Source organism: Alternaria novae-zelandiae (assembly GCF_023758075.1).
Source record: "Alternaria novae-zelandiae strain BMP 2774 chromosome Unknown scaffold_12, whole genome shotgun sequence".
Taxonomy (NCBI): Eukaryota; Fungi; Ascomycota; class Dothideomycetes; order Pleosporales; family Pleosporaceae; genus Alternaria; species Alternaria novae-zelandiae.
In genome coordinates this window covers 539,889-566,415 of record NW_026056972.1, presented here as the reverse complement: position 1 = coordinate 566,415, position 26,527 = coordinate 539,889, and the positions used below count along the sequence as shown (strand labels likewise).

General features: G+C 53.6%; 9 protein-coding genes and 2 non-coding genes across 11 annotated transcripts; 6 read left to right on the top strand and 5 right to left on the bottom strand.

Annotated features, from left to right (window-relative positions):
* Window positions 1-468: 468 nt before the first annotated feature.
* On the bottom strand, window positions 469-4,724 carry J4E88_006327 (uncharacterized protein; the record flags this gene model as incomplete). Its single annotated transcript, XM_049399953.1, has 2 exons — window positions 469-4,551; window positions 4,635-4,724. The coding sequence occupies 2 exons, from the start codon at window positions 4,722-4,724 to the stop codon at window positions 469-471; spliced, it is 4,173 nt and encodes a 1,390-aa protein (XP_049254264.1).
* Window positions 4,725-5,959: 1,235 nt separating this feature from the next.
* Window positions 5,960-7,135, bottom strand: J4E88_006326 (uncharacterized protein; the record flags this gene model as incomplete). The annotated part of the gene is made up of 1 exon (XM_049399952.1): window positions 5,960-7,135. The coding sequence occupies one exon, from the start codon at window positions 7,133-7,135 to the stop codon at window positions 5,960-5,962; it is 1,176 nt and encodes a 391-aa protein (XP_049254263.1).
* Window positions 7,136-8,925: 1,790 nt separating this feature from the next.
* J4E88_006325 (uncharacterized protein) lies at window positions 8,926-10,341 on the top strand (the record flags this gene model as incomplete). The annotated part of the gene is made up of 2 exons (XM_049399951.1): window positions 8,926-9,811; window positions 9,860-10,341. The coding sequence occupies 2 exons, from the start codon at window positions 8,926-8,928 to the stop codon at window positions 10,339-10,341; spliced, it is 1,368 nt and encodes a 455-aa protein (XP_049254262.1).
* Window positions 10,342-11,208: 867 nt separating this feature from the next.
* Window positions 11,209-12,774, top strand: J4E88_006324 (uncharacterized protein; the record flags this gene model as incomplete). The annotated part of the gene is made up of 1 exon (XM_049399950.1): window positions 11,209-12,774. One exon carries the CDS (start codon window positions 11,209-11,211, stop codon window positions 12,772-12,774), a length of 1,566 nt encoding a protein of 521 aa, XP_049254261.1.
* A 241-nt stretch (window positions 12,775-13,015) lies between these two features.
* J4E88_006323 (uncharacterized protein) lies at window positions 13,016-15,202 on the bottom strand (the record flags this gene model as incomplete). Its single annotated transcript, XM_049399949.1, has 4 exons — window positions 13,016-13,656; window positions 13,715-13,963; window positions 14,014-14,708; window positions 14,757-15,202. The coding sequence occupies 4 exons, from the start codon at window positions 15,200-15,202 to the stop codon at window positions 13,016-13,018; spliced, it is 2,031 nt and encodes a 676-aa protein (XP_049254260.1).
* Window positions 15,203-16,397: 1,195 nt separating this feature from the next.
* J4E88_006322 lies at window positions 16,398-16,485 on the top strand. The gene has a single exon. It is a non-coding gene; the product is annotated as a tRNA-Gly (tRNA).
* A 416-nt stretch (window positions 16,486-16,901) lies between these two features.
* Window positions 16,902-18,452, top strand: J4E88_006321 (uncharacterized protein; the record flags this gene model as incomplete). The annotated part of the gene is made up of 1 exon (XM_049399948.1): window positions 16,902-18,452. The coding sequence occupies one exon, from the start codon at window positions 16,902-16,904 to the stop codon at window positions 18,450-18,452; it is 1,551 nt and encodes a 516-aa protein (XP_049254259.1).
* A 568-nt stretch (window positions 18,453-19,020) lies between these two features.
* On the bottom strand, window positions 19,021-20,033 carry J4E88_006320 (uncharacterized protein; the record flags this gene model as incomplete). Its single annotated transcript, XM_049399947.1, has 3 exons — window positions 19,021-19,217; window positions 19,265-19,573; window positions 19,688-20,033. The coding sequence occupies 3 exons, from the start codon at window positions 20,031-20,033 to the stop codon at window positions 19,021-19,023; spliced, it is 852 nt and encodes a 283-aa protein (XP_049254258.1).
* Window positions 20,034-20,852: 819 nt separating this feature from the next.
* J4E88_006319 (uncharacterized protein) lies at window positions 20,853-22,598 on the top strand (the record flags this gene model as incomplete). The annotated part of the gene is made up of 1 exon (XM_049399946.1): window positions 20,853-22,598. The coding sequence occupies one exon, from the start codon at window positions 20,853-20,855 to the stop codon at window positions 22,596-22,598; it is 1,746 nt and encodes a 581-aa protein (XP_049254257.1).
* Window positions 22,599-23,050: 452 nt separating this feature from the next.
* On the bottom strand, window positions 23,051-23,124 carry J4E88_006318. The gene has a single exon. It is a non-coding gene; the product is annotated as a tRNA-Ile (tRNA).
* Window positions 23,125-24,958: 1,834 nt separating this feature from the next.
* On the top strand, window positions 24,959-26,514 carry J4E88_006317 (uncharacterized protein; the record flags this gene model as incomplete). Its single annotated transcript, XM_049399945.1, has 4 exons — window positions 24,959-24,970; window positions 25,030-25,380; window positions 25,438-25,702; window positions 25,760-26,514. The coding sequence occupies 4 exons, from the start codon at window positions 24,959-24,961 to the stop codon at window positions 26,512-26,514; spliced, it is 1,383 nt and encodes a 460-aa protein (XP_049254256.1).
* Window positions 26,515-26,527: the final 13 nt, after the last annotated feature.

Here is a 26,527-nt window from a genome sequence, read left to right as displayed (position 1 = left end):
CCGCACCAAAATGAATGCAAACAATCACATTCTTCCCCCTCTCAGCCCATCAAACTGCCCTTTTATCTAGAGGCAGACGAGCCAAACTAAGCTTTCACTAGCTACAATAGCCATGCATGCATGCATCAAACTCCACTTTGAAAAGAAAAGAAAATCCCCCCTGGAACCCCAAAATCGTGTTACTCAATCAAGCATCTTAAAACCATGGGAGGAAAAGCCGCGCCCAAATGTGGTGTGGTGGGGCGACGAAAAACCGTGTAAGCGCGCAATTGAAATGCCTGGAATGGAATCTTTCTTCAATCTTCTTTCGTCCAGGTCTTTGCAAGTTATACAGTGAGGCAATAAACGACATGTAGAGAAGGTATAAGGTGGTTCGATGTCAAGCGTCGTGGTTGTGGACGTGCGTTGTCATCTGGTACTGTTAGTAGATGCTCAATGTACGGTGTGTAGTGGTGCAACTTACGTTCTTCAGACGCCAGCTCGTGGTGTGCCAACTGCACTTGTCATTGTGCTAAGACCACCGTGCACGCTGCCACCGTCGTCGTAATCTTGCCATTCTGGGAACTCCGCCGTTGCTTCACGGAGCTTGTCAAGTGCGGTCTGTTCGATGAGGTTGGCGTCTTGGAAGAGCAGCGATGTGTCCTCATTGTATGTGCGACAGTTGTTACACAACAAGCCAAGGTCTTGACGGAATTGCTTTACAGACTGGTACTCCTTCTTGTTGATCTTCTTCTCGATCTGCTTCATGCAGATGGGGTTCTTGATCAGCTGGTAGTAGTCTGGGTAGTCCCACTTGTCCGGCAGTTCGATGAATGGGTCGATGATACCGCGATTGGGAATGTTCGGGTCTTGCGACTCCTCTTCCAGATCGTTGAGAGCTTCGTAAACAACATTGACGACCTTCTGAAGCGACGCTCGCTGGTCAGGAAGCAACATGTCCTTGGCTGGAGCAGGTCGACCGCGCTTCCGAGGTGCGAGGTCAACGTCGAGGGAGGCTTCGTCAGCTTTGCGCTTTTCAGCCTTGGGTTTACGACCTCGCTTCTTCGGCATAGGTTCTTCTGAACTAGCACGTGAAGGAACAGGCGAATCCTCGTCACGCGCTCCGCCACTCTTCCTACCCCGCTTGGCGACCTTAGCTTCTTTGCGAGCGATAGCAGCCTCAATGGTGTCCTCGTCGTTGTCGACAGCCTCCAACCATTGCTCTTCGGTAAGACCGTCATCATACTTGACGCGGGTACGTTCTCGAGCGCCACGACCAGCTGGTGTGTCATCCTTCTCGTCGACAATGGGCGCCTCTTCGTTAAGGTAGATGTCGGGTAACTCGCTCTCACCGATCAAGCGACCGAGCGGCTTACCTGGACCATATGGATCTTCAGCCGCACGCTTCCTATCCATCTCCTGGAATGTTATCAGCTCATGGTCGTGACGCATCATGATCTGGTTCAGGTCGTCATCGTCCATCTCCTCTTGTTCAAGGCTCTCAGCCGCTTCAGCAGACTCCAACATGATACGCAACATGGCGTCTCGCTCGTCATCCTTGGACTTGTTGTCGAATTTACCAGCTTGGATGACCTTGCCGTCCATGTCCAACTTGTAGTTGGCTCGCTCGAGAATCTTCTCTTCAACCGAGTTGGAAGTGATAAGACGCAGAATGCGGACCTCGTTCTTCTGACCAATACGATGAGCACGATCCTGGGCTTGTAAATCCTGGTGAGGATTCCAATCTGAGTCGTAAATGATGACTGTATCGGCAGTTTGCAGGTTCAGTCCAAGACCACCGGCACGCGTTGAAAGCAGGAAGCAGAAGTATGGTGAGTCGGGAGCGTTGAACAACCTCAGTAGATCGGATCGGTCATCTGCTTTGGTCGCTCCGTCCAGACGCAGGTACATCATACCTCGCAACCGTAAGTAGTCCTCCATGATGTTCATAATTTGTGTCATCTGGAAGAACATGAGGACACGATGGCCTGTAGCCTGGAACTTAGGTAGAATGCGGTCAAGCAATTCGAATTTGCCGGCCGCACGCCATAGGAGATCGTTGGTGCCCTTGGTTGGATTCATGACGTCCTCAACCTCTTCGAACACGAACGGATGGTTACACAGCTTACGCAACTGCATCAACATGTTGCTCAAACCGCGCATACCAGTCTTTCCGCCCTTGCCGTCGCTGACCATGAGTCGATTGTGTGTAACAAGTTGCTTGTACAGCTTCGCCTGAAGAGTTGAGAAGTTGCACTTGATCACACGCTCGGTCTTGTCGGGAAGATCCTTCTCGACATCGCGCTTGAGACGACGGAGCAAGAAAGGCCTGAGCACCTTATGAAGACGACGAATGACGAGTAACTGCTCTTCTTCTGTAAGCTCCATCTTGTCTTGACCTCCAGTATTGGCGAAGGGAGTGTTGAACCACTCGTCGAAGGAAGTGGCTGACTTGAAGATCGTAGGTAGAACGAAGTTCAGCATAGCCCACAGTTCCGTGAGGTTGTTTTGCAGTGGGGTACCGGTAAGAATAAGACGATAACGCGTTGTGTAGTACTGTGTGATGGTCATGCTGAGCTTCGAACCGGCGTTCTTCATACGGTGACCCTCGTCGACAATCATGTGTACCCACTTGATCTTGCTGAGGACTGGTCTGTCCTTGATGATGAACTCGTATGTGGTGAGGAGAACCTGGAACTGGCCCCATCGAATCTGCTGCTGGTATTGCTTACGCGAGTTGGGAGGACCCTTGTAGACAATCTTGGTAACGCTCGGCGCCCACTTCTCGAACTCGTTGGTCCAGTTGGTCAGTGTACTCAGCGGTACAATGACTAGGTAAGGTCCTGGCTGTCGCTTCTTTTCGATAAGGTAGGTGATCAAACTGATGGTCTGGATAGTCTTTCCGAGACCCATCTCGTCTGCAAGGATACCGTTCAGGTTGTTGTTGTACAGGGATATCATCCACTGCAGACCCTTGAGTTGGTATTCTTTCAGGGTACCCCCAACCAAGTTGGATGCCTGCTCTGTGACCTCCTCCTTGACGCGATGAGCAATCTCATAGTAGTCAGTCTTCTTCTTGCCCGGACGATCTTCGTCACCAGACTCGGCTTCGCTCTCCTCTTCGGGCTCCTCTGGCTCGTATGAGTTGTTTGCGGATCGCTGTTGTGCCTTGACGGAATCGGCAAGTTGCTTCAAGAAACCATCGGTCTGCTTGAGCAAGTGCGAAATACGGGTATCCTTGGCTTGGCCCAAAAGCTTGAGGTAGGTCTCTTCGTCGTTGGACTTGAGAGCCTGCAGACGTTGCTTCGCGGTGCGCTCGATGCGCTTCTGCTCTTCCTTCTCGATGTTCTGGTGGGTGGTGATCATGGTACGACCAAGCTTCTGCAGACGCATACGCTGAGCCGCGCCAGATTCCTGCAACTCGTTGCGGTGCTTGCGGATAGCATCGATGAACTCGTGGTGCTTCTTCTTCTCCTTGGTCTCGCGTGCGTCGCGTTGTTGCTTCTCCAGCTTCTCGGTAAGACGGGCTTCGCGCATCGATTGCTTCTTGAGGCGTCGGTATACTGTTCGGTTCGCTGTCATGGCAAGGTTGTCAGCGTGGATCATCTGCTGGGCGATCTCTCTCCGCAGTTTCCGTTGCTTCTCCAACAGGTTAAGCTTCTTCTGCTCAATGACTAGGGCCAGTTTGACCTTTCCATCATCTTCGGGTGTATCGGTCTTGCTGGTATCCCAAGAACCGATGTTTGCGTGGACCTTCTCCAGTTCGGCCCTCCTCGCGGTGAGACGGTTGTAGAGGAGGATTTCGCGCTCCTTGCGTATGTCTTCCATGCTCTGCTGGACCGCATCCATGTCAACGCCCTGAGGCATGATAGTTGCGAGGTATGGTCGGTTCTTGCGCTGGGTGTGGGAGATGTAGTTCACATCGCGGAAAGCTTCGCTGCTCCAAGGATCGATAAAGGTATCGGGAAGACGAGGTAGAGTCCGGGTTTCCTGTACTGCGCCGCCATTTGCGCTCGAGGCGCTGCCTGCACGGGTGGCATTGTCGAGCATCTGAGAGGCAGCAGCTACCGCCTCGGCAGCGTTCTGGGGCTTCTTGGCTTGGTGGTGACCAAAGATCTGCTGCTGCATGTTAGAGGGTAACGGCAGACCCTTGGATAGATGCTTGAAAGCTCCAATCTGGGCGCGCAGCATAAGGAGTTGATCTTTGTTCAGCGGCATTGAACCAGCTGTCGCCGATGTGGGGGTCTGGCCGTCACCATGAGGAGCTTGGCCGCCAGCAGTCGCAGTCTGGATGGTAGTTGAAGGGCCGCTCGAGGCAGGCGCAGGCGTAGCGACTTTGCCCTCAGTGGGAGCAGCTGGCTTGTTGCCGTTGGACATGGCCATGCCGGCGCCGTTCTGTTGTGCGGCTTGGGGGTTCATCTGGCCTTGTTGGCGCTGCATTTGCTGTTGCCGTAGCATCTTCTGCTGTTGCTGAAACTGATTTTGCTTCTGCACCATGGTGAGAAGATTGCGCGCCTTGATGAACTCAGGATTGGTCTCGGGCACGCCTTGTTGCTTCATCCGGGTGTAGCTCTAAAGACCGTGTTAGTAAGCTTCTCGAGCAAAGGAAACTGCTCAGGGCGCAAGGGGATACGCGGTTAAGTGGCAGTACGTACCTGGAAGACCTGCTGAATCTGCTCGCGCGTAATGTTCGCAGCGAGGGGACCCTGCCCCGGCATTTCTGGATTGGCTTGAACCGACGCCATGGTGGTGGTGGTTCAGTATAAATGTTGTGTTGCGCGGTGGATAGCCAAGATGCGAGATGTCGACTCTCGACGCGGTCGCGGGTCGGGGTAGGCAGCAGTCGCGCAATTATGAGGGAAAGACAGTCGCGGGCGGGATGGGGGCGCGTGCAGCGATTCTATAACATTATCGTGCGGCGTCGTGGTGGTGGCGGCCGTTGTGTTGATGAAGCCGATGAAAGACCTTCGGGGGTGCGCCGTTGGCAGAGTCGCGTTGTGTGGTGAGGCTGAAGGGGGTGCGCGCAATTTCGGTGGGGGAGGTGGCAAAGGCGCGGGCGCGCTCTAAAAGCGTTGGAAACCGCTATACGCGTCGTGGACAGCGTGTTGCGGGGATATTGAGATGCGGGCGCAACTGGGAGTGATATCGGGAGTGGTGTTGAACGTCTGCTGCGGCGGGCTGGGACGTCCTCTAGCCTGGAGCGTTGTTGCGTCGCAATCGAGTTAGCGCCTTGGCAGTCATGTGATGGCTCAATTGGGGCTGTGGCCAATCAGCGCGTGGTGGGCGTCCTGCTGCGCTGCTTTCACTCCTCCTCGTCCGTCTTCATTCACGTTCACTGAAGCAGTGGTTGTGGGGTAGACAGATAAACAACGCGCTTGACGTGGACTAGTGCCGAATAAGCCACCGCATCGGAGGCGGAGGAACGAGTGGAGTGGGTGCCACGTCCACGACCCCTCTAAACCTGCTACCACAGTCCAGCGAACATCAAACCCCTCTCCCTTTCTTACCAGGCCTGTTCTCAATGTTAATTTCGGTCAGACATGCCCAAATCATGGACCGAGGCGCCTTGTCTCAACTTTACGCCTGCCTAGCGACTCTATCAGCGAAAAAGGCCTTGGTGGTGAGAAATCTGGATTTGCGCTGAATGACGGTGTGAGGCTCCCATCGCTCTGTTTAGCCATCTGTGACGACGTTTTATCGCATACACACATATACGAAAGGCCAGGCAGCTGACAACATCTCCCCCTCAATTTCTAGTGCCTGAAGAATTTTGCTTTTTGATCAGCGCATTCATCTAGTCCAAGCGTAATCATGTTGGCTCCAAGTTCAGACTGGGCAGGGTTCTGCGACCAGGGCAATCTAAAGATGCTACAATCTTGGCAAAGATGTCATTCAGCTACGGACCCGTCGCCAACTATGTACATATCGAGCCCATGTCAACACTATTCGTTTCCAATATTTCCACGATCAAACCCAGTTCCTAAGTGAGTGTGGGTGCAGTCCAGTCAATGTACGTCGCAGCATCTGCACCAGACGGGCCCTTCTCGATGTTGGCCGTGTTCGAGGTCTGGTTGAGCAAAAATTTGTTGATGAACGCAGTAAGATCAGTCTGCTGGTTGGATGGGAACGAACAGTGGTTATGGTTGCCAGAGCCAGTGAAGCCCATGTTGTCCGGCACGCCCAAAGCCTTGTAGATGAGGCGACCAGCCTTCATACAAGCAGTAGTAGAAACGGGACCGAGCCAGTCAATCTCGTTCTCGATGACCAGCAGGCCACGAGGAGCAACCATACCAGCGAGTTGATGATGGTCGGTAGCGAGGGTGTTGGACTTGGTGCTGAAGGAGTTGAACCTGGTGGAGAACCAGACATTTTCGCCGACGATCTGGCTGGAGGTCTGGATATTCTTCCCCTTGGCCTTCTCAGAGTCGGAGATGCGCCAGCAGGCGGCACCACCAGAGCCAGACTCCTGGGGCAGACCCAGAGCGATACGGTCAACAAGCGCAGCCGCGACGAAAGCACCCTTTCCGTTGCGAGAACATCCAGTCACACCAACGCGCTTGGGGTCGATGCCAACGCTAGGAGTGGCCTCAAGAGCATCGATGATGCGGTCGACACCCCATGCCCAGGCGGTGAGAGCACCAGCACTGTGGCTGGAACCGTACAGGTCGAAGAACTTGCCTTTGCCACGGCTGTTGCCACCCTGTTGCTGAGCGATATCGTCGTTGTTGAAAGTGATTGTCGCGACATTGCTCGGGACTGGGAGACTAGCAGCACCATATGCGATGATGGCAGGGAAAGGGCCAGTTCCGCTGGGCTTCTTAATGGAGACCGAGAATGAAACCGACTTTCCTCCCTCAGTCGAGGTGATGGAGAGGGAGGAGCCAGAGAAGGTGGCCGTGACGCTTGATGGTTTCTTGGGAAAGTCACCGAGCTCTTGTGCCTGCATGGCAGCGCTGACCTCCTTGTTCTTGCATGCGAAATCTGCTTTCGTAGTAACAGCCCTTCCGTCGAAGAACTTGAAGGGGTTCGGCAACTTGGAGTTGGCGGTGGAGGGGAAGGTCGTTGGGACAGTGCATGTCGCGTCCTGGCGTTTCTCCGTAGCCGGTGCCGCAAGGACGGTCGTAGCGAGGAGCGGAAGGATGAGTGAGTATTTCATGGTGGGCGATTCGGTGATATTATAAACCTTGTGGACCAACACTAACGATTGCTGGCGGGGTTTCGTCTCTTATGTAGTGATGATGACCTCCACAAGCATTCCGTGTTCCCGCGGAGAAATATAGCCACTATATGAATGTATGAGTATGACAAAGTGAGCTTCGTAGCGTGACTGCTCTGCAATAAAGGCAACACGTCTTGGCGCCTGCCGGTCTCCTTCATGCTCGCCACGCGCTTGAGGAGCAGGGGTTATCATAGCAGAGTGTTATGGTTGCTACATTTGCGAGACCCATTTCTAGTGTAAGTGCTAGAGGCTATTCAGTAGAGACTCGTGTAGGATGGTATACTGCGTTTTAGTATTATGCCATTGGTACAGTCTGGCATGAGAATGTTGGATACACAACGTCTCCCATGTAACTCATGTAAGCCTCTACGGTACTGCCTTCAGCAAGTAGCACAACCTTTCCCTGCATCGACAGCTCATTGATGGGAAAATTAGTCGTCATCTGTATAGTCGGTGTCATCGATTGGAGTGCGAAAGTTCCCTTGAGCCGCGAGGAGACCGCCTCGCACTATAACACCCATGACCTACCGTGTCTCCCAAAACGAGAAGTGACCACCTGAACTATGTTCAAATCCGGGTATTGTACACTCATATGGGCATGGCGCAGTGAAGCGGATTTCTCGCCAGGACTTCGAAATGGAGCTCGTCACAACGTGAGAGTCGATTGGACGCAAGAAGACGTATGCACTCTAGAAGCCCTGGCTCGACCATTGAATGGAAATTAATACCGCCATCGCGGATTTCTGTGCTTCCCCACGTTGCGGGGTGCAGTGGGGCTCTTTCTGAAGTGCCGTTTAGCCTGTGCGTCGGCCATGCAAGATCACCCGGCAGTATATGATCGACATTGATGCCACTATGTGTAGACCTCTGATCAGTAATCCGTGGAGACACATTGTTACTTGTATCGTCAACATCCTGCTCGGAGGTTCATCTATGGGCTAGACAAGTAAGAGAGCTGCGACCTATGCCTCCAAGTATCAACGTGGAAGGGCGCCTAGGAGACGCGGGATGAGCTGTCTCGCGCGCTTCGTTGTTATTCGCAGTTTTGGTAATGTGCCAAAGTTCTGCGACTCCCGCTGCTGTTGCGTTTGTTCTAGTACGGAAGGAGCCCATGCCCCTGATATCGCGACATGCATGAATCGGCTATACTTGACTCTCGCATGTCAGGGAGATTTAGCAAGGTCGCAACTGTTGTTACTGTTCGCGAGAGGTGAGATCGAGAGGCTACACTGTCTCCAGGCTCTTTCTCTAGCCTAGTAGAGGACATGGTGTTGTCGTGAGGTCGCATTCAGCTATGAAAATTAGCTTACGTACGGATGCGCAGCGTATAGGAAACAGGAACGGCTCCAAGGTCAGCCCGAGGAAGAACAAGTTCAGATGATGATGAAAGTTGAAGATAGCAACGTGGAAGGAGCCCTGAAGCAGCGGGAAAGACCCGTAGTCGCGCTTGCCAGAAACCCTGGCGCTAGTGATCGCGGCTTCGGCACCCCTCCTGCGGCCTCACGGGAGTTTCAGCAGCGTCCACGAAATCTTGAGGAAAGTTATAAAACCGAACAGCGCTGCGCAACAGTATCAGGTGTGTGTGTTCGTCATATCCTCATCATTTTAGATCAAAAGAGAAGGAAGCAGAGGTGAAGTCTGACTGGCCACATTAGAAGCAAGTGTAGATTTCAAAGCAGCCCGCCGCTCATTGGCCAATCGCCTCTACCCTCCCCATAACCGTACATATGAAAAGAGCTCTCCCATCTCCAACGGTCGATACTTTCAAATCGGCCAGAATGTCAAGCGAGCGGCAAGCAGCGGATGCTATCCGGTTCTACGACTCGAAATCCTGGGATTACGACGCTACCTGGCACAATGATTTCACCAGGCGGTTCATCTCCTATCTCGATATTCAACTGGGGCAACAAGTACTGGATCTGGCATGTGGCACCGGGTTGCTGACATTCCGCGAGGCGGAGGCAGTGGGACCACAAGGGCATGTCATCGGAGTTGATGTCACTCCTGGTATGCTCGCGGTCGCTACTCACAGAAAGACCCAAGGAGGGGACAAATACGCAAACACGACTTTCCTCCAAGGCGACGTCCTGCATTTAGAAGAGACGGAAGAACTCAAAGGAAAGCAGTTTGACGTCATCACAGTGGCTTCTGCTCTGGTCTTGTTTCCCGATCCAAAAGCTGCTATTGAGCATTGGGCAGGGTTCCTGAAGCCTGGAGGCGTCATTGCCATGGATGCGACACATCCGAGGAACTTGGTCTCCGGCATGGTACTGGAGAGGGTTGCCCGCAGATTGGAACTTCCCATTCCATACAATCGTTCATGGAGCAAATCAGAAGACACCTTGAAGCAGATGCTGGAGTCTGCGGGCGTGGAGGTAGATCAAGTTGTTACCGTAGAGAGTCAAGCGGGATATGGCCGACGTACTTACGAGATGGAGCAGTGGGACGATTTCTTCGTCGAAAATGTGATTGTCAAGGACGTTGCTAGAACGTTTGCGAACAATGACATTCGGAGGAAAGCGCAAAAGATCTACAAGGAAGAGTGGGAGAAGTTGGCGATAGACGGAAAGATTGAGGAGATTGACTCGGTCTTCCTTGGTATTGCGCGGAGGCGTAAGTGACCCATAGAGCTGAACCAGACGAAACTAACGTGTCATCCAGCTGCGGACGGTTCGAGATATGTGCCGCAAGTTATACAAGATGACGTTGTCTTCAAAGGTGGATGTCGTTGCGGCGGCGTGCAATACACATCGAGCGCCGCACCGTCAGACATCACACTGTGCCATTGTCGCGCATGTCAGCAAGTCTCAGGCTCTGGCTTTCTGCCCTTTACACACGTTCCCAAAGACAGCATCTCCTTCACATATGAGGATACGCGCACAGTCCTAAGACTATCGGCCGTTGCGGAACGTACCTTTTGCACGGGCTGCGGAGCTCCGATCTCTATGTCATATCCCTCCGATCCCGACGGTCTAGGGTTGTGCATGGCAACGGTCGATCTGGAGACCCTTAAGACGGAAGTGGCACCCAAAGTTGTGAAGCACATATTTCTGCGAGAAAAGGCGCCCTGGGTGGTACTTCCCGAAGATGGAACGGAGCGGTGGGGCACGTCAGAAGACGCGCACCTGCTCGCGCAGAACTAAACAGTTCGAATAAAAGTGTAGCTACAAGAAGATGCGGTGAACTTGTAAGGGTACGCGATTATTCGGTGTGAAGATTTGTGGGGTAAGTGCAGTGGGCGAGTGGGAGTACCTCCACTGATGGGAGACAGATATGTGATGCCGCAATCACAGGATACCGCGACCAGTGTCTCAGTCGCTGAATCTCCTGTTGTTGAGTGAGCTTCTTCAGATAGGCCTTCCCTGCTCATTTCAACGCGTACTGGGCCGTGCGCTAACTGTTGCACGATGAAATGTTTCGAAACGCGAACGCAGACCGAACGGCTTGCAAACAGGGACGAAGGCAGCTTACAGGCTGTCTTGCATTAGAGCATTCTGGCTGGCAAGGCGTCATTGGACTCTCTAAGCGACAGCTACGTGTTGCGGTGTGCGTTGCGTACGTGATGGGGCGAGCTAGCCCTCCCAGCCTCACAAAATCTAGTTCCCTGCCACGCTGTTTCCTGCCAACCACGCGAAACAGCCCTCGAGGACAAAACCTCGCCCTTTGCTCACGAAACATTGAACCCTCCTTTTGCTCTCTGGTACACTATACCGGCAGTGACACATTTTACTGCGTCTCTTACCACTTCTACCGCCAAACATTCGTTGACCGCCGCTTTACCTTCCCACGACCCTCGTTCCGCCTTGTTATCGATAGATTGACAGTGTTGGCCGGGTTACCCTCAACACAACCCCGCCTAGCAGCAGCATTGAAACCGTTGCTTTCGCGTTTCATACGTAAACATCCATCTGCTCGACGATCCTTGGGCGACTGACCCATTCCTCGCCCGCTGACCAGCGTGCCCTCTTGCAATCCCGGCACCGGACGTCCTTTAGCGGCTGTAGTTTGGAATGAGCCGCAACACCCCTCACAACGTGGAGCTCCAACAGCCGCCTCAGGCCCCTTATGCGACGCACCGCTCGAACCACAGTCGAAAGATCTCCAGTCCCGTGGTCGGCGATCAAGTGCACAGCTTCGACGACGTGGACATTACCGGCCTTCAACCACCTCCTTCCGCTTTAACACCCACTACTGCAACGGCATATGACCCACATGCGCCTTCCCCACTAGAAGACTTCCCTCGATCTGGCCGAACACATCAGCGGACATTGACTGGCACCATCTTCGATAACTTCAATCGCGCAACATCGACCATCCAGCAACATACTTCAAGAGCATCTTCACCTACAAAGTCCTTGGCAAGCTTCATCCCCTCCAGAGGCGCTATCGAGTCCAGCGCTAGCCAGCCTAAGATTAGGGCACTCCAAAACTGGTTCAACGGCTCTTCTGCACCCGTGACGCTGGGTGTCGGACAGCAAGACGAGTACTCGGATTCTGGTTCGGAGTCGGGAGAGGAATACGACTCTGAGTCTGAGGAGGAGGAAGAGCAGAGAGGCAGCAACATGATGACCAACCTCTTCAACCGCGGCTCTTCCCTTACGAGGGGCACATCGCAGAGCCCGAGACGATCAGACGACACCCAGACCCCGAGCAAGGCCCCGAGCCAGCCCACCACTAGCAGCAAGTTCGCGTGGCTGCTGTCCACGCAAAAGAACGCCGCTGTACCCCCTCCGCAGCAGTCTCCCACATACCACAACCCCGACGATGAGCTCCTCAACTTGAGCATCTCGCAGTCGCTCTTCCCACACGGACCTGCCGATCCACTGGCACCCTCGTCCTTCCACGACCTCCTCACCAACGCCGAAGCGCTCCTCTCTCGCTACCAGACCGCATACCGCCAACTCTCTACCGCGTTGGGAGATGCCCATGCCGAACAAAGTGCGCAGGACGATGAGCTTGACGAGGCCGAGACACGAGCAAGGCATTTGAAGATGCAGCTGGAGACGATGGCGGCAAAGGCAGCTGAGCAAGACGAGCAGATGCGAAGTCTCATGGAGGACCTTGCATTTGAGCGAAAGGCTCGTCAAGAAGAAGAGGCGGCTCGTAAGAGGAGTCTAGCCCTCATCAGAGGAGCGCCACAGTGCGACCACGCTCCATGCCAGGAGAACGCCCGCCGCCACAACCGCGTGTCTGGCTCGGAGATCAGCGTCGATTCCGGCTTCGAGTCTGAAGCCGAGACCGATGCCGCCAGCGTCTTCTCAAGAAGCTGCCTCAGCCCCACCGGTACCGACCGCTCCTCCATTCTCGACACCGACATCCACGACATCACACCCAAGGGACGCAAGCCGCAACCCTTGAAACGCGGAAGCACCTACGAGCAGAGGCAAGAGGGCAAAGTCGACATCGCGAAAGGCGGATGGGGATGCGCCAACTGCCAGGGTGGTGCACAATCCGCTGTTTGGGGTCGTCTGGCAAAGGAGCGAGAGGAGAACCGCTCGCTCAGACTGAGGGTTGAGACCCTGGAGGAGGCTGTTGACGGTGCTCTCAATGCCGTCGCTGGCGCTTGGGGCGTGTAAATACCCGTGTACAAACATACATGACTTTGGAGTATATTGGCGTTTGGTATACCACTGCTTGACGATTGGATGACTATCAGATTGGTTTAGTCTTTTGAAAGATGCAGCGCATCGTAGTATAGTACAGCATGAACCACGCTTTACCTTTTCATAACCACCAAGGCAATGATGCAAAAGTGCAGTATACATTGAACATGCTCCATACAGCCAACTAACAAGTAAAATCCCCCCTCAGCACCACTCAAAGCTTCTGCTCCCCACCACAACACCCCTTCTCCTTCTCCACCAGCACACTCGCAGTATTCTTCGTACTCGGCACATCAATCGCCGGGTTCCTCTCAAAGAAATCACTCGGCTTGAAATGCACCTGGTAAATCTCCACAGGCATAACAGGCCAGTCCTCCACCCGTGGGTTGTGCGTCAGTCCAAACACATTCCACACCACCAAATCCTCATTCTCAACCCCGTCTTTGCGGGCCGCCATATCGTGCACACCCCCCTCCTCCAACTGACTCTGCATCGTGAACCGTCCCGCGGCATACAGCTCGTCGTCTTGGTACTTGGTCACCCAGACATGGTGGTTCGTGAAGAGCGCGCGCTGCGCTTGAATGCTACCCGGCGCGGCGAGTATCTTCTGCGTGGGCAGCGGCGCGAATTTGTAACCAACGGGGTTCCCTGATTTGGGGTTCGTCTTGGACGGGTTTATTATCTTGAACACGCGGTGGTCGAAGGGATTTGCGTCTACGCCGCTGGATTTGTCGATGACGGTTTTGCGGATCTCGTAGAAGTTGCCGGCGGGGTTTGTGGTTGCGTTGATGGGGGTTGAGTGCGATTCTTCGTATACGACGGTGTTTTTGTGGCCGTCGATTGCGGGGTCGAAGCCTGTTGGTGGGTGGTTAGGTGAGTGATTCTTGTGTTAGGGGAGATTGAGGAGACGTACGAGCTGCGAAAATGTGTTGGTGGTTTTGGGCGAGGACGCCGCCTGAGACTACGTTTCCGTAGTCGGATGTCTTGCCTGGGTCGATGTTTACGACGGAGACGATGCCGGTGGCGCGGACTTCGAGGGTTATGCCGCCGGCGGTGTCGAGCTTGTAGGCGAAGACGTATTCGTAGTTTGCGAGGGTGATGATGAATTGGATGACGAGTTCGCGTAGTCGGGTGACTACTGCGCGGCCGGTTCGCCAGTTGGCTGATTTTGTGGGTTAGTTTGGGATGAGAAGTTGGGATGGGTATACATACTGTGCTTCCAGCCAATACCGTTGTCTTGCTCGTGAAGACAGACTACGTTGGGATGGACCTTTGGTTCGCCATCGTTACCAACGACGACGGCGTCGAAGTACTTGATCACACCGAGGCAGTCACAGCCCAAGGAAAGGTTGTTGGCACAGTTGCCAGCGCCTCCGTCACCGAAGTCGAAAGCTTGCTTGCGGTGGAATGGTGGACGAGCATCAGCATACGGGACCGACATCTCAGAGATGCTCATCCGGTACATGATACTCCTCCCATCGTACTTGACGTCGTGCAGCACGGCTCCTTCACGGGGATTAAACGAGACCCTGAAGCTCCACTTCTGCCACTCAACCAGTGACTCGTCTGTGACGCTGAAGGAAGGTCCCTCTGGCTGTGTGATGTTGATGGGCTTCACGTCTTGTCGAAGACCACCTTGCAGTAGTTCAGGAACGTATTCGGCACCCTCGCAGTGGTCCAGAACGCGCTCGGAGTGTGTCTGGCCTGTGAGACTATCGCCCTTGCCACCAGTGGCTAGACGATCAACGCGGATGATCTTTCTTGTTTGTGCATCCATGACAGGAATTAGTGGTAAGGGATAGGCGTAGAAGTTTGAGTCGTCGTTTCCGTTCCTCATGTCCTGGGCGAAGCATAGTCCTTGGAAGTATCTTCGGTTCTCAGCACCAATATCAAGACCACCGTATGGCCTATGATTGTTAGTACCGTGCTACACTGAAGTCGACATAGGTACCTACCAAGGCTCAACGACCAACTCAAACCCATCAGGCAGCTTAATCTCAGCCATAGCTTCCTTGAACATATCACTCTCCTCACACGCTTTAACAAGGTGTTGGAACTCCCACAACGTCAACGCAGCCTGCTTCTCCTTTCCCACAATCTCGTGCCGGACTCTCTTCCTCTGCTCCACATCAATAACAGACTCGTGGTACTCTGGTATCTTGTCTGAGCCGATGACGTCGTACTGGCACTTCGCCAACCGCGGTGGCCGCTTGGAGGCTGGTGACTGTCCTGGCTTTGCTGCATGTTCGAGCTCAAGGTACTGTTTCATGAGCTCCTTTGCTGGTTCTTGAAGGAAGATCTCTCGAAAGTCGACAACGCAGTCTTTGTGAAGGGAGAGGACAGTGTCACGCGCAACGCGTGTCTCCTCTATGTTGAGGATGCTGAAGGGATGAGGTGCCATGGTGTAGTGTATGCTTGAAGGAAGGAAGGCGGTATGATATTGTCTTCACCCGGAGCTGGTGTGGCGTAGATGGAGTGGAAGAGAAGTCGTCAAGTCGGGAGGGACACAATCCAATTTATCTACAGACGTACACATTCTGCCGAGCCCGTATATCTAAGCGTAGAAGCGGGGATATGAGATGACAGACCATGTTGATACGTTCAAACACGCGAAGCAGTGCCGCCGTCATGCCCTCTGGCGGAACATCGCATGTACCTTCCAATTTCGGTTAGCGTGGGATGTTGATGAGCATGTGCTGCACGCTCTGTCGAGCGACACACAGATACAGAAGCGTTATCTATCCAGCCCCTGCTACTCCAGGATATGTACCAGGAAGACAGTGCTATTGTGCTGTTCTTCGCGGAATGTCGCGTGTGAAGAAGTCGAATCCTCCACCGGAATTACCTCCGCTGTGGGTCGGATTACTCCAGGACTGGTCTGGCTCGAGCTACCACAGGACGGAACATTGCGCTGCAGCGATAAAGACAGCGAGTCTGGGTATCTCGGTAGTCACGTTATGTAAGTCGACGATCTGGAGCACGCTGGGAAACGGATACCAAGCTTTGTTCCGCGATGTAGTGCGAGATCTATGCCCTACCCACCTAGGTAGGTACAACAATAACACACCGGCTTGGCACGATAGCAAGATTGGAAAGGGCTCTCCAGCTTCGTTCTTACTCCGTGTACGATTGCCGCGATAAGTCATGTTGCCGAATAGTTTGCCGTTTCGATTGCTACCTAGGTATGAAGTAATGGAAGTCGCGCGACATCAGGCAGAATACGAAGCCATGCAGTTGGGATGTCCTGTCCAGTATTACACAAACAGTGACAGCTCTTGCAAGACAGGTCAGTCTTTGGTGCCAGGAACTTGTTTGCTATATGAATCAATGCTCAGTAACAAAGTATGTGCTAGACTTCTCTACCGATTGATTGTCAGTACGTAGGTTAAAAGAGGAGCACATCGTCTTCTAGACGCCGTTGGTGGAGACCCATATCGTTGGTGGATCACCCTCGACTCGTGCATCGGGCTATACCGTACCCAGCCTATCGACGCAGGGCCGGTTGCACAGCTCACTGTTTCCCACACGTTATCGCTTGAGATATTTCGTGTCAGATTTGTCATCTTTCCATCAAATCATCCATCTCAATAATTCACGCATCGGTGGTTTAGTGGTAAAATTAGCCGTTGCCATCCTTAACAGGACAGTTTCGGCTAGCCCCGGGTTCGATTCCCGGCCGATGCATTGTTTAACGTCTTTCTTTTTGCCTTTCTAGATGTTGTGGTTGATGTTGAGTGACCTTGGAACATGCGACCCGTGCGCCTTCGCAAGCCAGCAAACCTTCTTTTTGTCTCACTGCGCCACATGCACCGCCACGCGCCCACCTCGCGTTTGAGACCCGCCATCTCTTTTCAGCTACGCGCCCACCTCGCGGCGATGGCTCATAATGCGTTGGCACACCGCGTGCGCAGCGTTGGTCTCGACAATCGAGATTCACTGGCCGGCGCCGCTCCTCAGAGTAACTTTCGCTTCACGTGGCGGTGAGGCTGTGAACAGGCGCGAGATTCACACCAGTCTGGGCGTTGTATTAGCAATTCCATTAACTTTAGTCCTACTGTCTGCCCAGCAGTCACGGATCGCCCTCCTACAACTACACCAACATGTTCACGGGAACGACACCAGAATCGCTCATCCCGCGCTCGGATTCGCGCAACCCGGCTACAACATGCAAAGGCATTACTAAATCGGGGCGACCCTGCAGACGGCCTATTGATGCGAAAGCGTCTAATGATGAGGGTGTTATCGCTGTAGTATCCGTTGTTAGCGACGACAGCGACGATGACGAGATTGGCGCCGCCGCCTACTTCTGCTGGCAACACAAAGACCAAGCCGAGCACTTGGCCGCGCAAGCATCGAGCGGGCCGGCAACTCAGCTCTACCCGTTGAAAGAGAGGAACAGTATCGACACGCTCGTGGAACGACTAGGTGTCCTTGATTTTGGAGAATCGGAGGAAGCCGTGCCCAAGAAGAATGGAAGGAGGAGAACATCTGGATCGCGTCCGCCGCGGCGCATCAATCGACCAGCTACCTGGGATAACGTAGAAGGGCCGTTGATGTCTGTACCGAGCGATGTCATGGCAGCAAGAAAGCGCAGAGACCATCGGCCGCCGAAGCCACCTCCACAGAGGAAAAAGAAGAGTTTTTGGGCTTCATTATGTTGTGGGTCTGCAGACGACGATGAATACACAGAGGTCGTGCGACACAAGAAGCGGACAGACGAAAAACCCGTATCGGAGGATGATGCACAAGAGACGCCTATGCAGCAAGTACCACAGCAACCGCCTCGAGTACGACCAGACCACCGAAGGCCGAGCGGTCAGACCTCGAGACCTTCGTCTTCCTCGCGACCACCTCCCACATCTCGACCACCAAGTGACCAACCTGCCCGCAAACCATTAGGAGAAAAGCCCGCTCGACCTGTCAATCGGACAACTCGCGAAGAGTCAGAAACAGCCAAGCTACTCCGCTACATCCCGAACACAGTACCACCACAACTCGCGTCGACCCTGCTCGCCCAACTCTCAAAGCCCATTTCACCCCACGACGAAGAAGGCTACATCTACATCTTCTGGCTCACCCCCGAAGCCGCCGGCCCTGCCCCATCCTCCGCTGCGTCGACGCTTCTCTCACCACCATCACGTGCAGATCAAAGCCGGCGAACTTCAGATGTCATGCGCCAATTCTCCGTCAAAGGCGGACAGCCCAACACGACCCGCTCAAGATCCGGATCCGCAAACCCCCCACCAGACAAAGACACCATCCTCCTCAAAATCGGGCGCGCAAACAACGTCCACCGCCGCATGAATGAATGGACTCGCCAGTGCGGATACAGTCTATCCCTCGTACGGTACTATCCCTACGTTTCTTCTTCTACGTCCTCTCCCCAGCCTTCGCCTGCACAGTCTCGGCGCCAATCAGGTGTGAATGCCGGGGCTGCCTCTGATGGCGTGAGGAAAGTGCCGCATGCGCATCGTGTGGAGCGCCTGATTCATCTCGAGCTTGCGGATCAGCGTGTCATCAAACAGTGCGATGCTTGTGGCAAGTCGCATAAAGAGTGGTTTGAAGTCGAGGCTACGAAGGAGGGGGTTAAGAAGGTGGATGAGGTTGTTAAGCGGTGGGTTGAGTGGGCTGAGAAGAACAACGAAGGATGAGCGGCATATTGCTAGAGAGTTAGGACGCTGGATGATGATTACAGAGCCCAGTTAGACCCAAACTGTTAGATTACGAAGAGATAGAAGTAGTAAAGCCGCTTGATTGCACGTGGGTGTGTATTCCAGACGCTTCCTCGAGAACTTCGGCCAGAATTGACATCACCGACAACATTGTGTGATTATGTAGAATGAGGAAAATTTCATTGGGGAATTGGGTATCTTGTGTAGCTATCGCAGCAATCAAACAATCAGGAGCACCAGAGGCTCATCTTCTTCGCTAAACTTCCCGATATCCGCGGGTTCAGAATGCGACACAGTTATGGGGGTTGCCCGACATAGCGGACACTGTACAACGGAGCTTTTGGCAGTGGTAGTGGTGGCGAGGGATAAGGGGGTGAAGCGCGGTCGGTCTTTCAGGTGTGCGAATCCATAACTTTTCCATCCTTTTCGTCGCATTCAGTGACGATTGGTGTCCCCCAGCGGTGTTGAACCTCCTCTTACTCGTGACATCGTCCATGGGTGTATATACAGTGGGTTTATTACTGCACTCGGTGCCGTGGTGTTGGTATCAGAAAAGGCCGATGCGCGGCCGCCAGTCGTTCTCGTTGACAGACTTTGGGTTGACGACGATCTGGTAAGGGAAGGGGTTGGCGTCGGTGGTTGTGATGGGTGGGATGTGGTCTTTTTCTCGGTTCACAATGGCGATGATCTTATGCGCTGCCTTTTCCAGAGACTTGGTCATGGCACGGCGGACCTTGAGCACATCTGACGCTTTGTTAGTGGCGTGTGTTGCAACGAGCGGAGAGACATACCGGTTTCTGTGCGTGGCTGGGCAAGGGTAACGTCCAGCGTCCACTGCTCCCAGCAAACGTCCTCGTCCGCCTTGCTGAAGAAGTACGATGTCTTCTTTCGCTTCTTCTCAAAGAACTGCACGACAATCTGCCCCCTTCCTCTCGGCTGGTGCGTGCTATCTATGGCCCGAACTAGCGCAAACGTCTTCTGTTCGATAAGTGTCTCGAGATCGACATCGTCAATGGCGGGAAGGGTCAGGTCGAGGAGGTCGCGGGTCAAGGGAGAGATGGACGTAAAGTAGCGGTGGAAGAATATCGTGTGCAGTATCGCTGGAGCCAGGTCAACTATGGTCTACGGGGTATTCGGGGCGGGGAGACGTGTAGTGGGGGAGAAAGTTGCGCCGATCTTCACGCCAGAGACACGGTGGAAGAGAAGAGACTCACCCTTGACAACATCCTTCACGCACGCCGCGTCGGCAAAGATCTCGAGGTTGTACTCTGGCCGCCTCCTGGGTTCCATGCTGGCATCAACAGTCCGGAAGCCCGAAGCGCGTGCTGAAGACCGGGTAATGCGCCGCGCGGCGTTCTGGGGCGAGCGTGTCGCAACGAGGCGCTCAAAGGCTGTGGCCGTCGGCGGTGCTGGCGTCGCAGTAGCAGTCTCGTGGCGGTAGGCGGGGCTTTGCTGGCGGGTTCGTCGTGGGTGCAAGAAGTACGGAGCTGAAGATTTGGGGTTGTGCGGGGCAGGAGCGGACGAACACGACGACGGAAACTGAGAAGGAGCGGCCGGCATGCGTGAGATCATCAAAGAAGCACAATCCTGGCTGGGCACCATTTTCGCCTAACCCACGCCTATCAGCGCCTGTTGACTGCATAGCCCATGGAGCCCTACAGCTATTTGTAGCCCGTCTCAGCCACAGCCCAACATGACACCCTCTGAGACACGTTGTCAAGATTCGCACATGAAAGTGTCATCTGCCTTGGCCGTCTGAATCACCACCTCGTCACGTCTGACAGACCACCGCGGCGTGACTGGCACGGGGAGGCAGCAAGTATCCGCTTACGAACGGGCCGCGAACATCCCTCAGGTTCCAGGTTCCAGGGGCGCTAGCATAGTCGGCAAGGCTGCTTGACATAATCCTGCATGACCAAATCTAGTCGTCGAAGCGAAGAGATGTCTCGCATGCATATAGCCTGGACCACCAGTTTGCATGCTGCGTGTCGTGGTAGTGTGCACACATGCATGCGACGGGGTTGCCAGTGGAGGAGACGAGAGCGTGCACCTGGTGTACGATCTATGGATGCTTCTAAGCGTCCAAGCCCCGGGGTGTCAGGCACGATCACATGTCAATGCGATTGCCCAAAATGCATGGTTGTGGCTTCCTGCCGCCTTGTCGACAGTATGGCTACCTCCAGTGAATACCAGAATCAAACGCAAGTAGCAAAGACTAGAAATGCAAATAGTCACTATGAGCCCACTGTTGGCGGGAAGAAATCGAGTCCTCGACCCTTCGGAGATAAGCTTTAAGGTTGAGCCTCAACCATCGCGCCAAGCCCAAGTCGCGCAAGTCGCGTCACCCTCCTGCCCGACCAACAACCCAACGAACAGAACATGGTCGGCACAAAGCGCAGACGCGACGAAGACGATGTCGACGAGGGCACACCGCAGAAATCACGCGCACGATTCGCTGAAGAGGCTCACGACGAGCTAGAACCGCTCGAGGCGCAGACACCATCCAGAAAGGGGAGGACACAACATCTGGCCGAGCATGGGACGCCCCGATCCATCTTGAAAAAGACTGGTCTGGTAAACGGCATCACCGCGACGCCCAAGTCTACCCGGAAGCTGGTCTTTGAGACACCTACCAAATCCGCAAAACGAGACTCTCCGAACGGCACGCCCACCATCGTTCGCAACGCCGATCGCAGCGCGCGCAGAAAGAGCAATCGCCGTATACTGGAACGCACACTGAATGGCGACGAGAGCGATGAAGATGCGCTGGATGAGGAGGAGGACCTCGCCGAACACATCTTGGGGGAAGACACAGAGGACGCGGAGCAGGCCGAGGAGGGAGCGGTACAAGACGAAGCACCTGTACCAGAGACACCCTCGAAGCGTGGGAGAGGCCGACCCAAGGGGTCAGGAAAAGTAGGGCGGCCGCGAAAGCAGCGCTCGCCAACACCTCCGACTGAGCTGCCACCGCACGAGGAGTACTTCTGGCAGAATCGCCCAGGCGGCACCAAAACCTCCAACAACACTCTCTCTGCGCAGAGCCTGTTGAATCACGATGAATACTTCTCAGCAATGCAAACATACGAGGACCGCCATCAGTCTGAACGAGAGTTCTTGCTCGAATTGCACGGCCGAGCATACGATCAATGGATCTTCGAGCTGGAGGAGGGCTTCAACATATGCCTCTATGGGTACGGATCGAAGCGCATCATCACCGAACGATTCACCGCACGCCTCTATCAGTCTCTCCTAGACGCTGCGCCGTACAAAGGGACAAAGAAGTCACCGAAGATTGTGGTTATCAACGGATACACAGCTGGCACAACCGTAAAAGACTTGCTGTTGACTTTAGCATCGGCAGTCATACCAGCCGGACCAAAGTTGCCCAATCAACCCGCTCTGCTACTCGAGTTCATCCTCGAACACCTCACCAGCAACCCGCCGCCGCATCCAGTACCCGTCATTCTGAATTCCATCGACTCGCCCCACCTTCGAAAGTCTCCCGTACCTTCCATGCTCGCCCGCCTAGCTGCACACCCATCAATCAACCTTGTGTCTACAGCGGATACACCGAACTTCCCTCTTCTGTGGGATGTGGGCATGAAGACACAATACAAATTCCTCTTCCACGACGCAACAACCTTTGCGCCCTACGACGCGGAGATCGACACAGTGGAGACTGTGAATGAGCTCCTCGGACGCAGCGGAAGACGAGTAGGCGGAAGAGATGGTGTCGGCTTCGTCTTACGCTCTCTACCGGAGCAAGCTCGAGAACTGTTCCGCATCCTCGTCATGGAGCAGCTAGCACTCTCGCTCATGGAAGGCGGTGATATGGAAGAAGAAGACGAGGTTACTGCTACGCCGAGGTCGAAGAAGGTCGCACAAGTCAAGAACGTTCTGCCAGAGTCCACCCAAGGCGTTGAGTATCGTGTGCTGTATCACAAGGCTGTCGAGGCCTTCGTTTGCACAAGTGAAGTCAGTTTCAGGACGCTGCTCAAGGAGTTCCACGACCATCAGATGATAGAGAGTAAGAAAGATGGTATGGGTACGGAGAGACTGTGGGTACCTTTCAGACAAGAAGAGCTGGAGGGTCTCGCGGAAGATCTCGCTGGGGAGGCGTTTTGATTTGCGCACCTCGTTCAACGAAGAAGTTGAACACCTACGCCACCCACCTACGAAGAATGAGTGAGGTAAACGATCCGGGAGTCTACACTGCGTCAAAAGCTTGCCAGCTTTCGTTTTGACACCAATGTAGACTGCAGGGCGTTTAGTCTGTTTCTTGAATGTGGTGGGCGTATATCCTTAATTACATTGTACAACATATTTTCATAATTTTGCGATGCCATTTCCCTCCCTTCCAGCGACCTTGCTAGGTTCAAGACAAGAACAAAATTGAAGCAAAGAGAGCGAGGACGTTTCACAGACAGCAATTGGCAAAGACAAAAAAGAACGTTAGTAGTCACTACGAAGTCTGAACCCGCGACCGCGCCCCCGTCGTCTTGCGGATCTTTCTCCCACATCTCGAGATTGATTTTGACATAGTATTCTAGCAAAAGGCAAAAAGAAAGGACTGTTGATGGTCACTACGAGGGTCGAACTCGCGACCTTGGCGTTATTAGCACCACGCTCTAACCAACTGAGCTAAGCGACCGTGTTATCGGATGATTGATGGAAGGTTGAAAAAATGCAGCGACCATAATTGCGGCAAAATTGGTGGCACTAGCAGAAATCAACAGGGCAGTTGCTAGACGCGGGGTCGAAGCAAGTTTGCATCTTCCTCGCTGAAAACCATAATCCATTTGGCAGATTTTCTCGGCCCCACCTTCGCGATAGAGCAAGAGCGCATTGCGACTTGTCGATACTTATAGAAACGGAACGTCGTTTGTGAACACAGCTGATGAGCTACACAACTTGTTGCGGCAGTAAGGCTCTTGGTTGTAGTTTCCTTTGCTGTATCTCTGAGCAGAGACGTGAGTGCATCTGTGAAGTCACTACTTGCGGCCCCTCATACAAGGAAGAAACTGTGAAGGCGAACAGGTCCACGGGTGCCTGCAGTCTACATGAATCTCAAAACAGAGGTTCAGTTAAAGCTGGAGGCAATGTAGACTTCTAGGTCATCGACTTTTAGCAGTCGTCCAGTTTCTTCCTTGACTATGCCCATGTGGTGGTTGGATGTTTTGAAGCCACGGGATGCGGGTATGGGCATTCTCTCTTCCCTACGTCACATCTATGTTTGTCTTGACAGGATTTATGAGCGACAGACAAGAGGCCAAGCACTGAAATGTATAGCTACTTTGTCACCTACCTCTCGCGACTGTCATGATTACCGTAGCTCAACGAGACATGTATCTCATCTCTTGAAGTACTGAATCAATGTCGAGATACTTCATCCACTAAGAAAATAAATTCCGCTCCTCCAATGCAAATATACAAAGACACCGCAGCATTTACACAACAAACAAGCCGCTCAAAATGGATCTAGACCTCCAAGTGGCATTCCCTCGCGGACTCCAGACTGCACTAGCGACTAGTGTGCATACCAAACATAAGCATGTGGCGCTGTCTAGATGGGTCACCAGGACCCCTCGTTGCCACTCCCACAAGCCGACCCTATTCATCCAAGTCATGCGCTGTAAGCCTTGCAGTGGTGCCATTTTGAGAACTCGATCGCCCGAATAGAATTGCGATGCGATCCATCTGTCAAGGCAAGGTCTGCGCTTAGTAGCGCCCACGGCCGAAAGCGTGTTTTCGGGTCAGCCACCTAGAATTATGGTCGGATATTTCGCTTGTGGGCATATCCGTTCGAAATTGACAGAGGCTGCTGTAGTGTGGTCACCATGAGCAGACGATCGTGTTGCAGTCGAAGATTCTTTGTTGTTTGCTTTGCTTGAGGCACTGATGGCACAACAATACCTAGTACCGGGGCAACCCGCAGCCATCTCCGCATGACGTCTTCATGAGCAAAACTGCGGTTGAATGGCTGGTACGCTGGTAGACAGATTACCGGGAAATAGTTCCCTCCATCGTGGCCTGGATCAGCATGCGGAGCCCGCCCCGGCGTTAGCGCGCCACCTTCCCGTGGCAGATCCCAGCTGTGATCACGATCCGTCGCTCTTTTGAGACGACTATGATGCTGTGTCAGCCACCTTTTTACTGCTTTAGGTTCGACGTTTGACCTAAGTCCAGATCTTACCAGTAAATCTTCAGTATAGCTGAGGTAGTTCGAGATCCAGGCGTGTGGCCGTCGCGTCAACGGCTGAAGCATGACGACACTTCGCTTTGACCGTCTGAGTAGCCGTTTGCTGTAGCATCACCAAACGACTACTTTGGTCGTGGTGTGTACCTGTATTCTCATCGACAAGTAGGTCGACTCTCCACTTCTTGACATTTCTATCTTTTCTTCTCTTCGGCGTGCTTGGAGCTTTGCCATCGGTTCTGGATATTCACATCCTTCTCGTCTTTGGCCCAGGAGCCATACCGTCGTCATGAATATCAACGTAAGTTTCATCGAATCGGAACATCGTCGTGCAATACAATACTAACAAGTTCGTTACAGGAACCCGTCCAAGGCAAAGCCTTTGCGCTGCCCTTCACGAAGGCCGCAGATCCCAATGCCAACCTTACCGATTCAGAGATGCGTTTGCCGTTGTTAAGCCGAGTGCCTGACAATATTCGTAACCACTTTATCGCCATGTGCGGAGAATTTGTCGGAACTGTCCTGTTTCTATACTTTGCTCTGTCCGGCGCACAAGTCGCGAATAGTATACCGTCGTCGGGAGGCCAGACGGTAGCGGAGGCTGGCAGCAATCCCCAACAGCTGCAGTATATTGCGCTTTGCTTTGGCTTCTCGCTTGCTGTGAACGCTTGGGTCTTCTTTAGAATCAGTGGAGGCTTGTTCAATCCGGCCGTGAGTAACTCCTCTCTCTTACAATCTTACTCGACCAGTTTGCTGACGACAATGTAGGTTACATTCGGCATGTGCTTGATCGGTGCTCTCCCCTGGGTACGCGGTGCTCTGTTGTTCGTCACTCAGATCCTCGGAGGCATGGCCGCGGCTGGTTTGGTCCAGTGCATGTTCCCGGGCGATCTGAACGTTCGAACAAAACTTGGTGGAGGTACCTCCATTGCGCAAGGTCTTTTCATTGAGATGTTCCTTACTGCCCAGTTGGTCTTCACCATCTTCATGTTGGCAGCTGAGAAGCACAAGGGAACCTTCATCGCGCCCGTGGGTATGTAATGAATAGCTTTTGGTTGACTCCTGTGGTGGATGCTAACGTCTTGAACAGGTATCGGTCTTGCTCTGTTCGTCACCGAGCTGTCCGGAGTATATTTCACAGGCGGATCCCTGAATCCCGCACGCTCGTTCGGCCCTGCCGTCGTCAACCTTGAATTCACGTCCTACCACTGGATTTATTGGCTAGGGCCCATCCTCGGATCCATTATTGCGGCTGGGTTCTACAAATTCATCAAGATTCTCGAGTACGAGACTGCCAACCCAGGTCAAGATATGGACCACGCTGCCAAGATCGAGAAGAAGAAGAACTTGTTGCTTGCCGCCGGTATCAACGAGTACGACGCTCACCAGGTGGCTACAGAGCTTACCGAAAAGGCTGCTGTTGCCGATGCCGGTGGTCCGGATGGTGGAGTCGTTGCCAATGGCCAAGGTCAACGTGACCCACAGTACGTTCCTCACGTCGGTATGTACGGGACACAGTTCCGTTCGAACTCTGACATCAGCAACAAACGCGGGTCTGGTAGCTCCGAATCAGGGGTCTTACCATCGCCGCAACGTCCAACCGCTGTGACCACAGGTAGCCAGGTTGGGAGGTTCAGCTATCTAGGTAGTCGCGGTGCCGTACCAGGCAACTCTGCCCAGATCAACGCTCTGAGAAGAGAGAGCAGACAGGATAGCCCTGCTATGACGACGAACGACGAGCTTTATGCTCCCCTGCAACACGGCGCTGACGTACCTCTTGGAGGTGCTGTCCTTGAGACTGAGCCTAGGCAACGAGTCAACAGGACGCCATCGAGCTTTGCATGATGATAAGAGTATG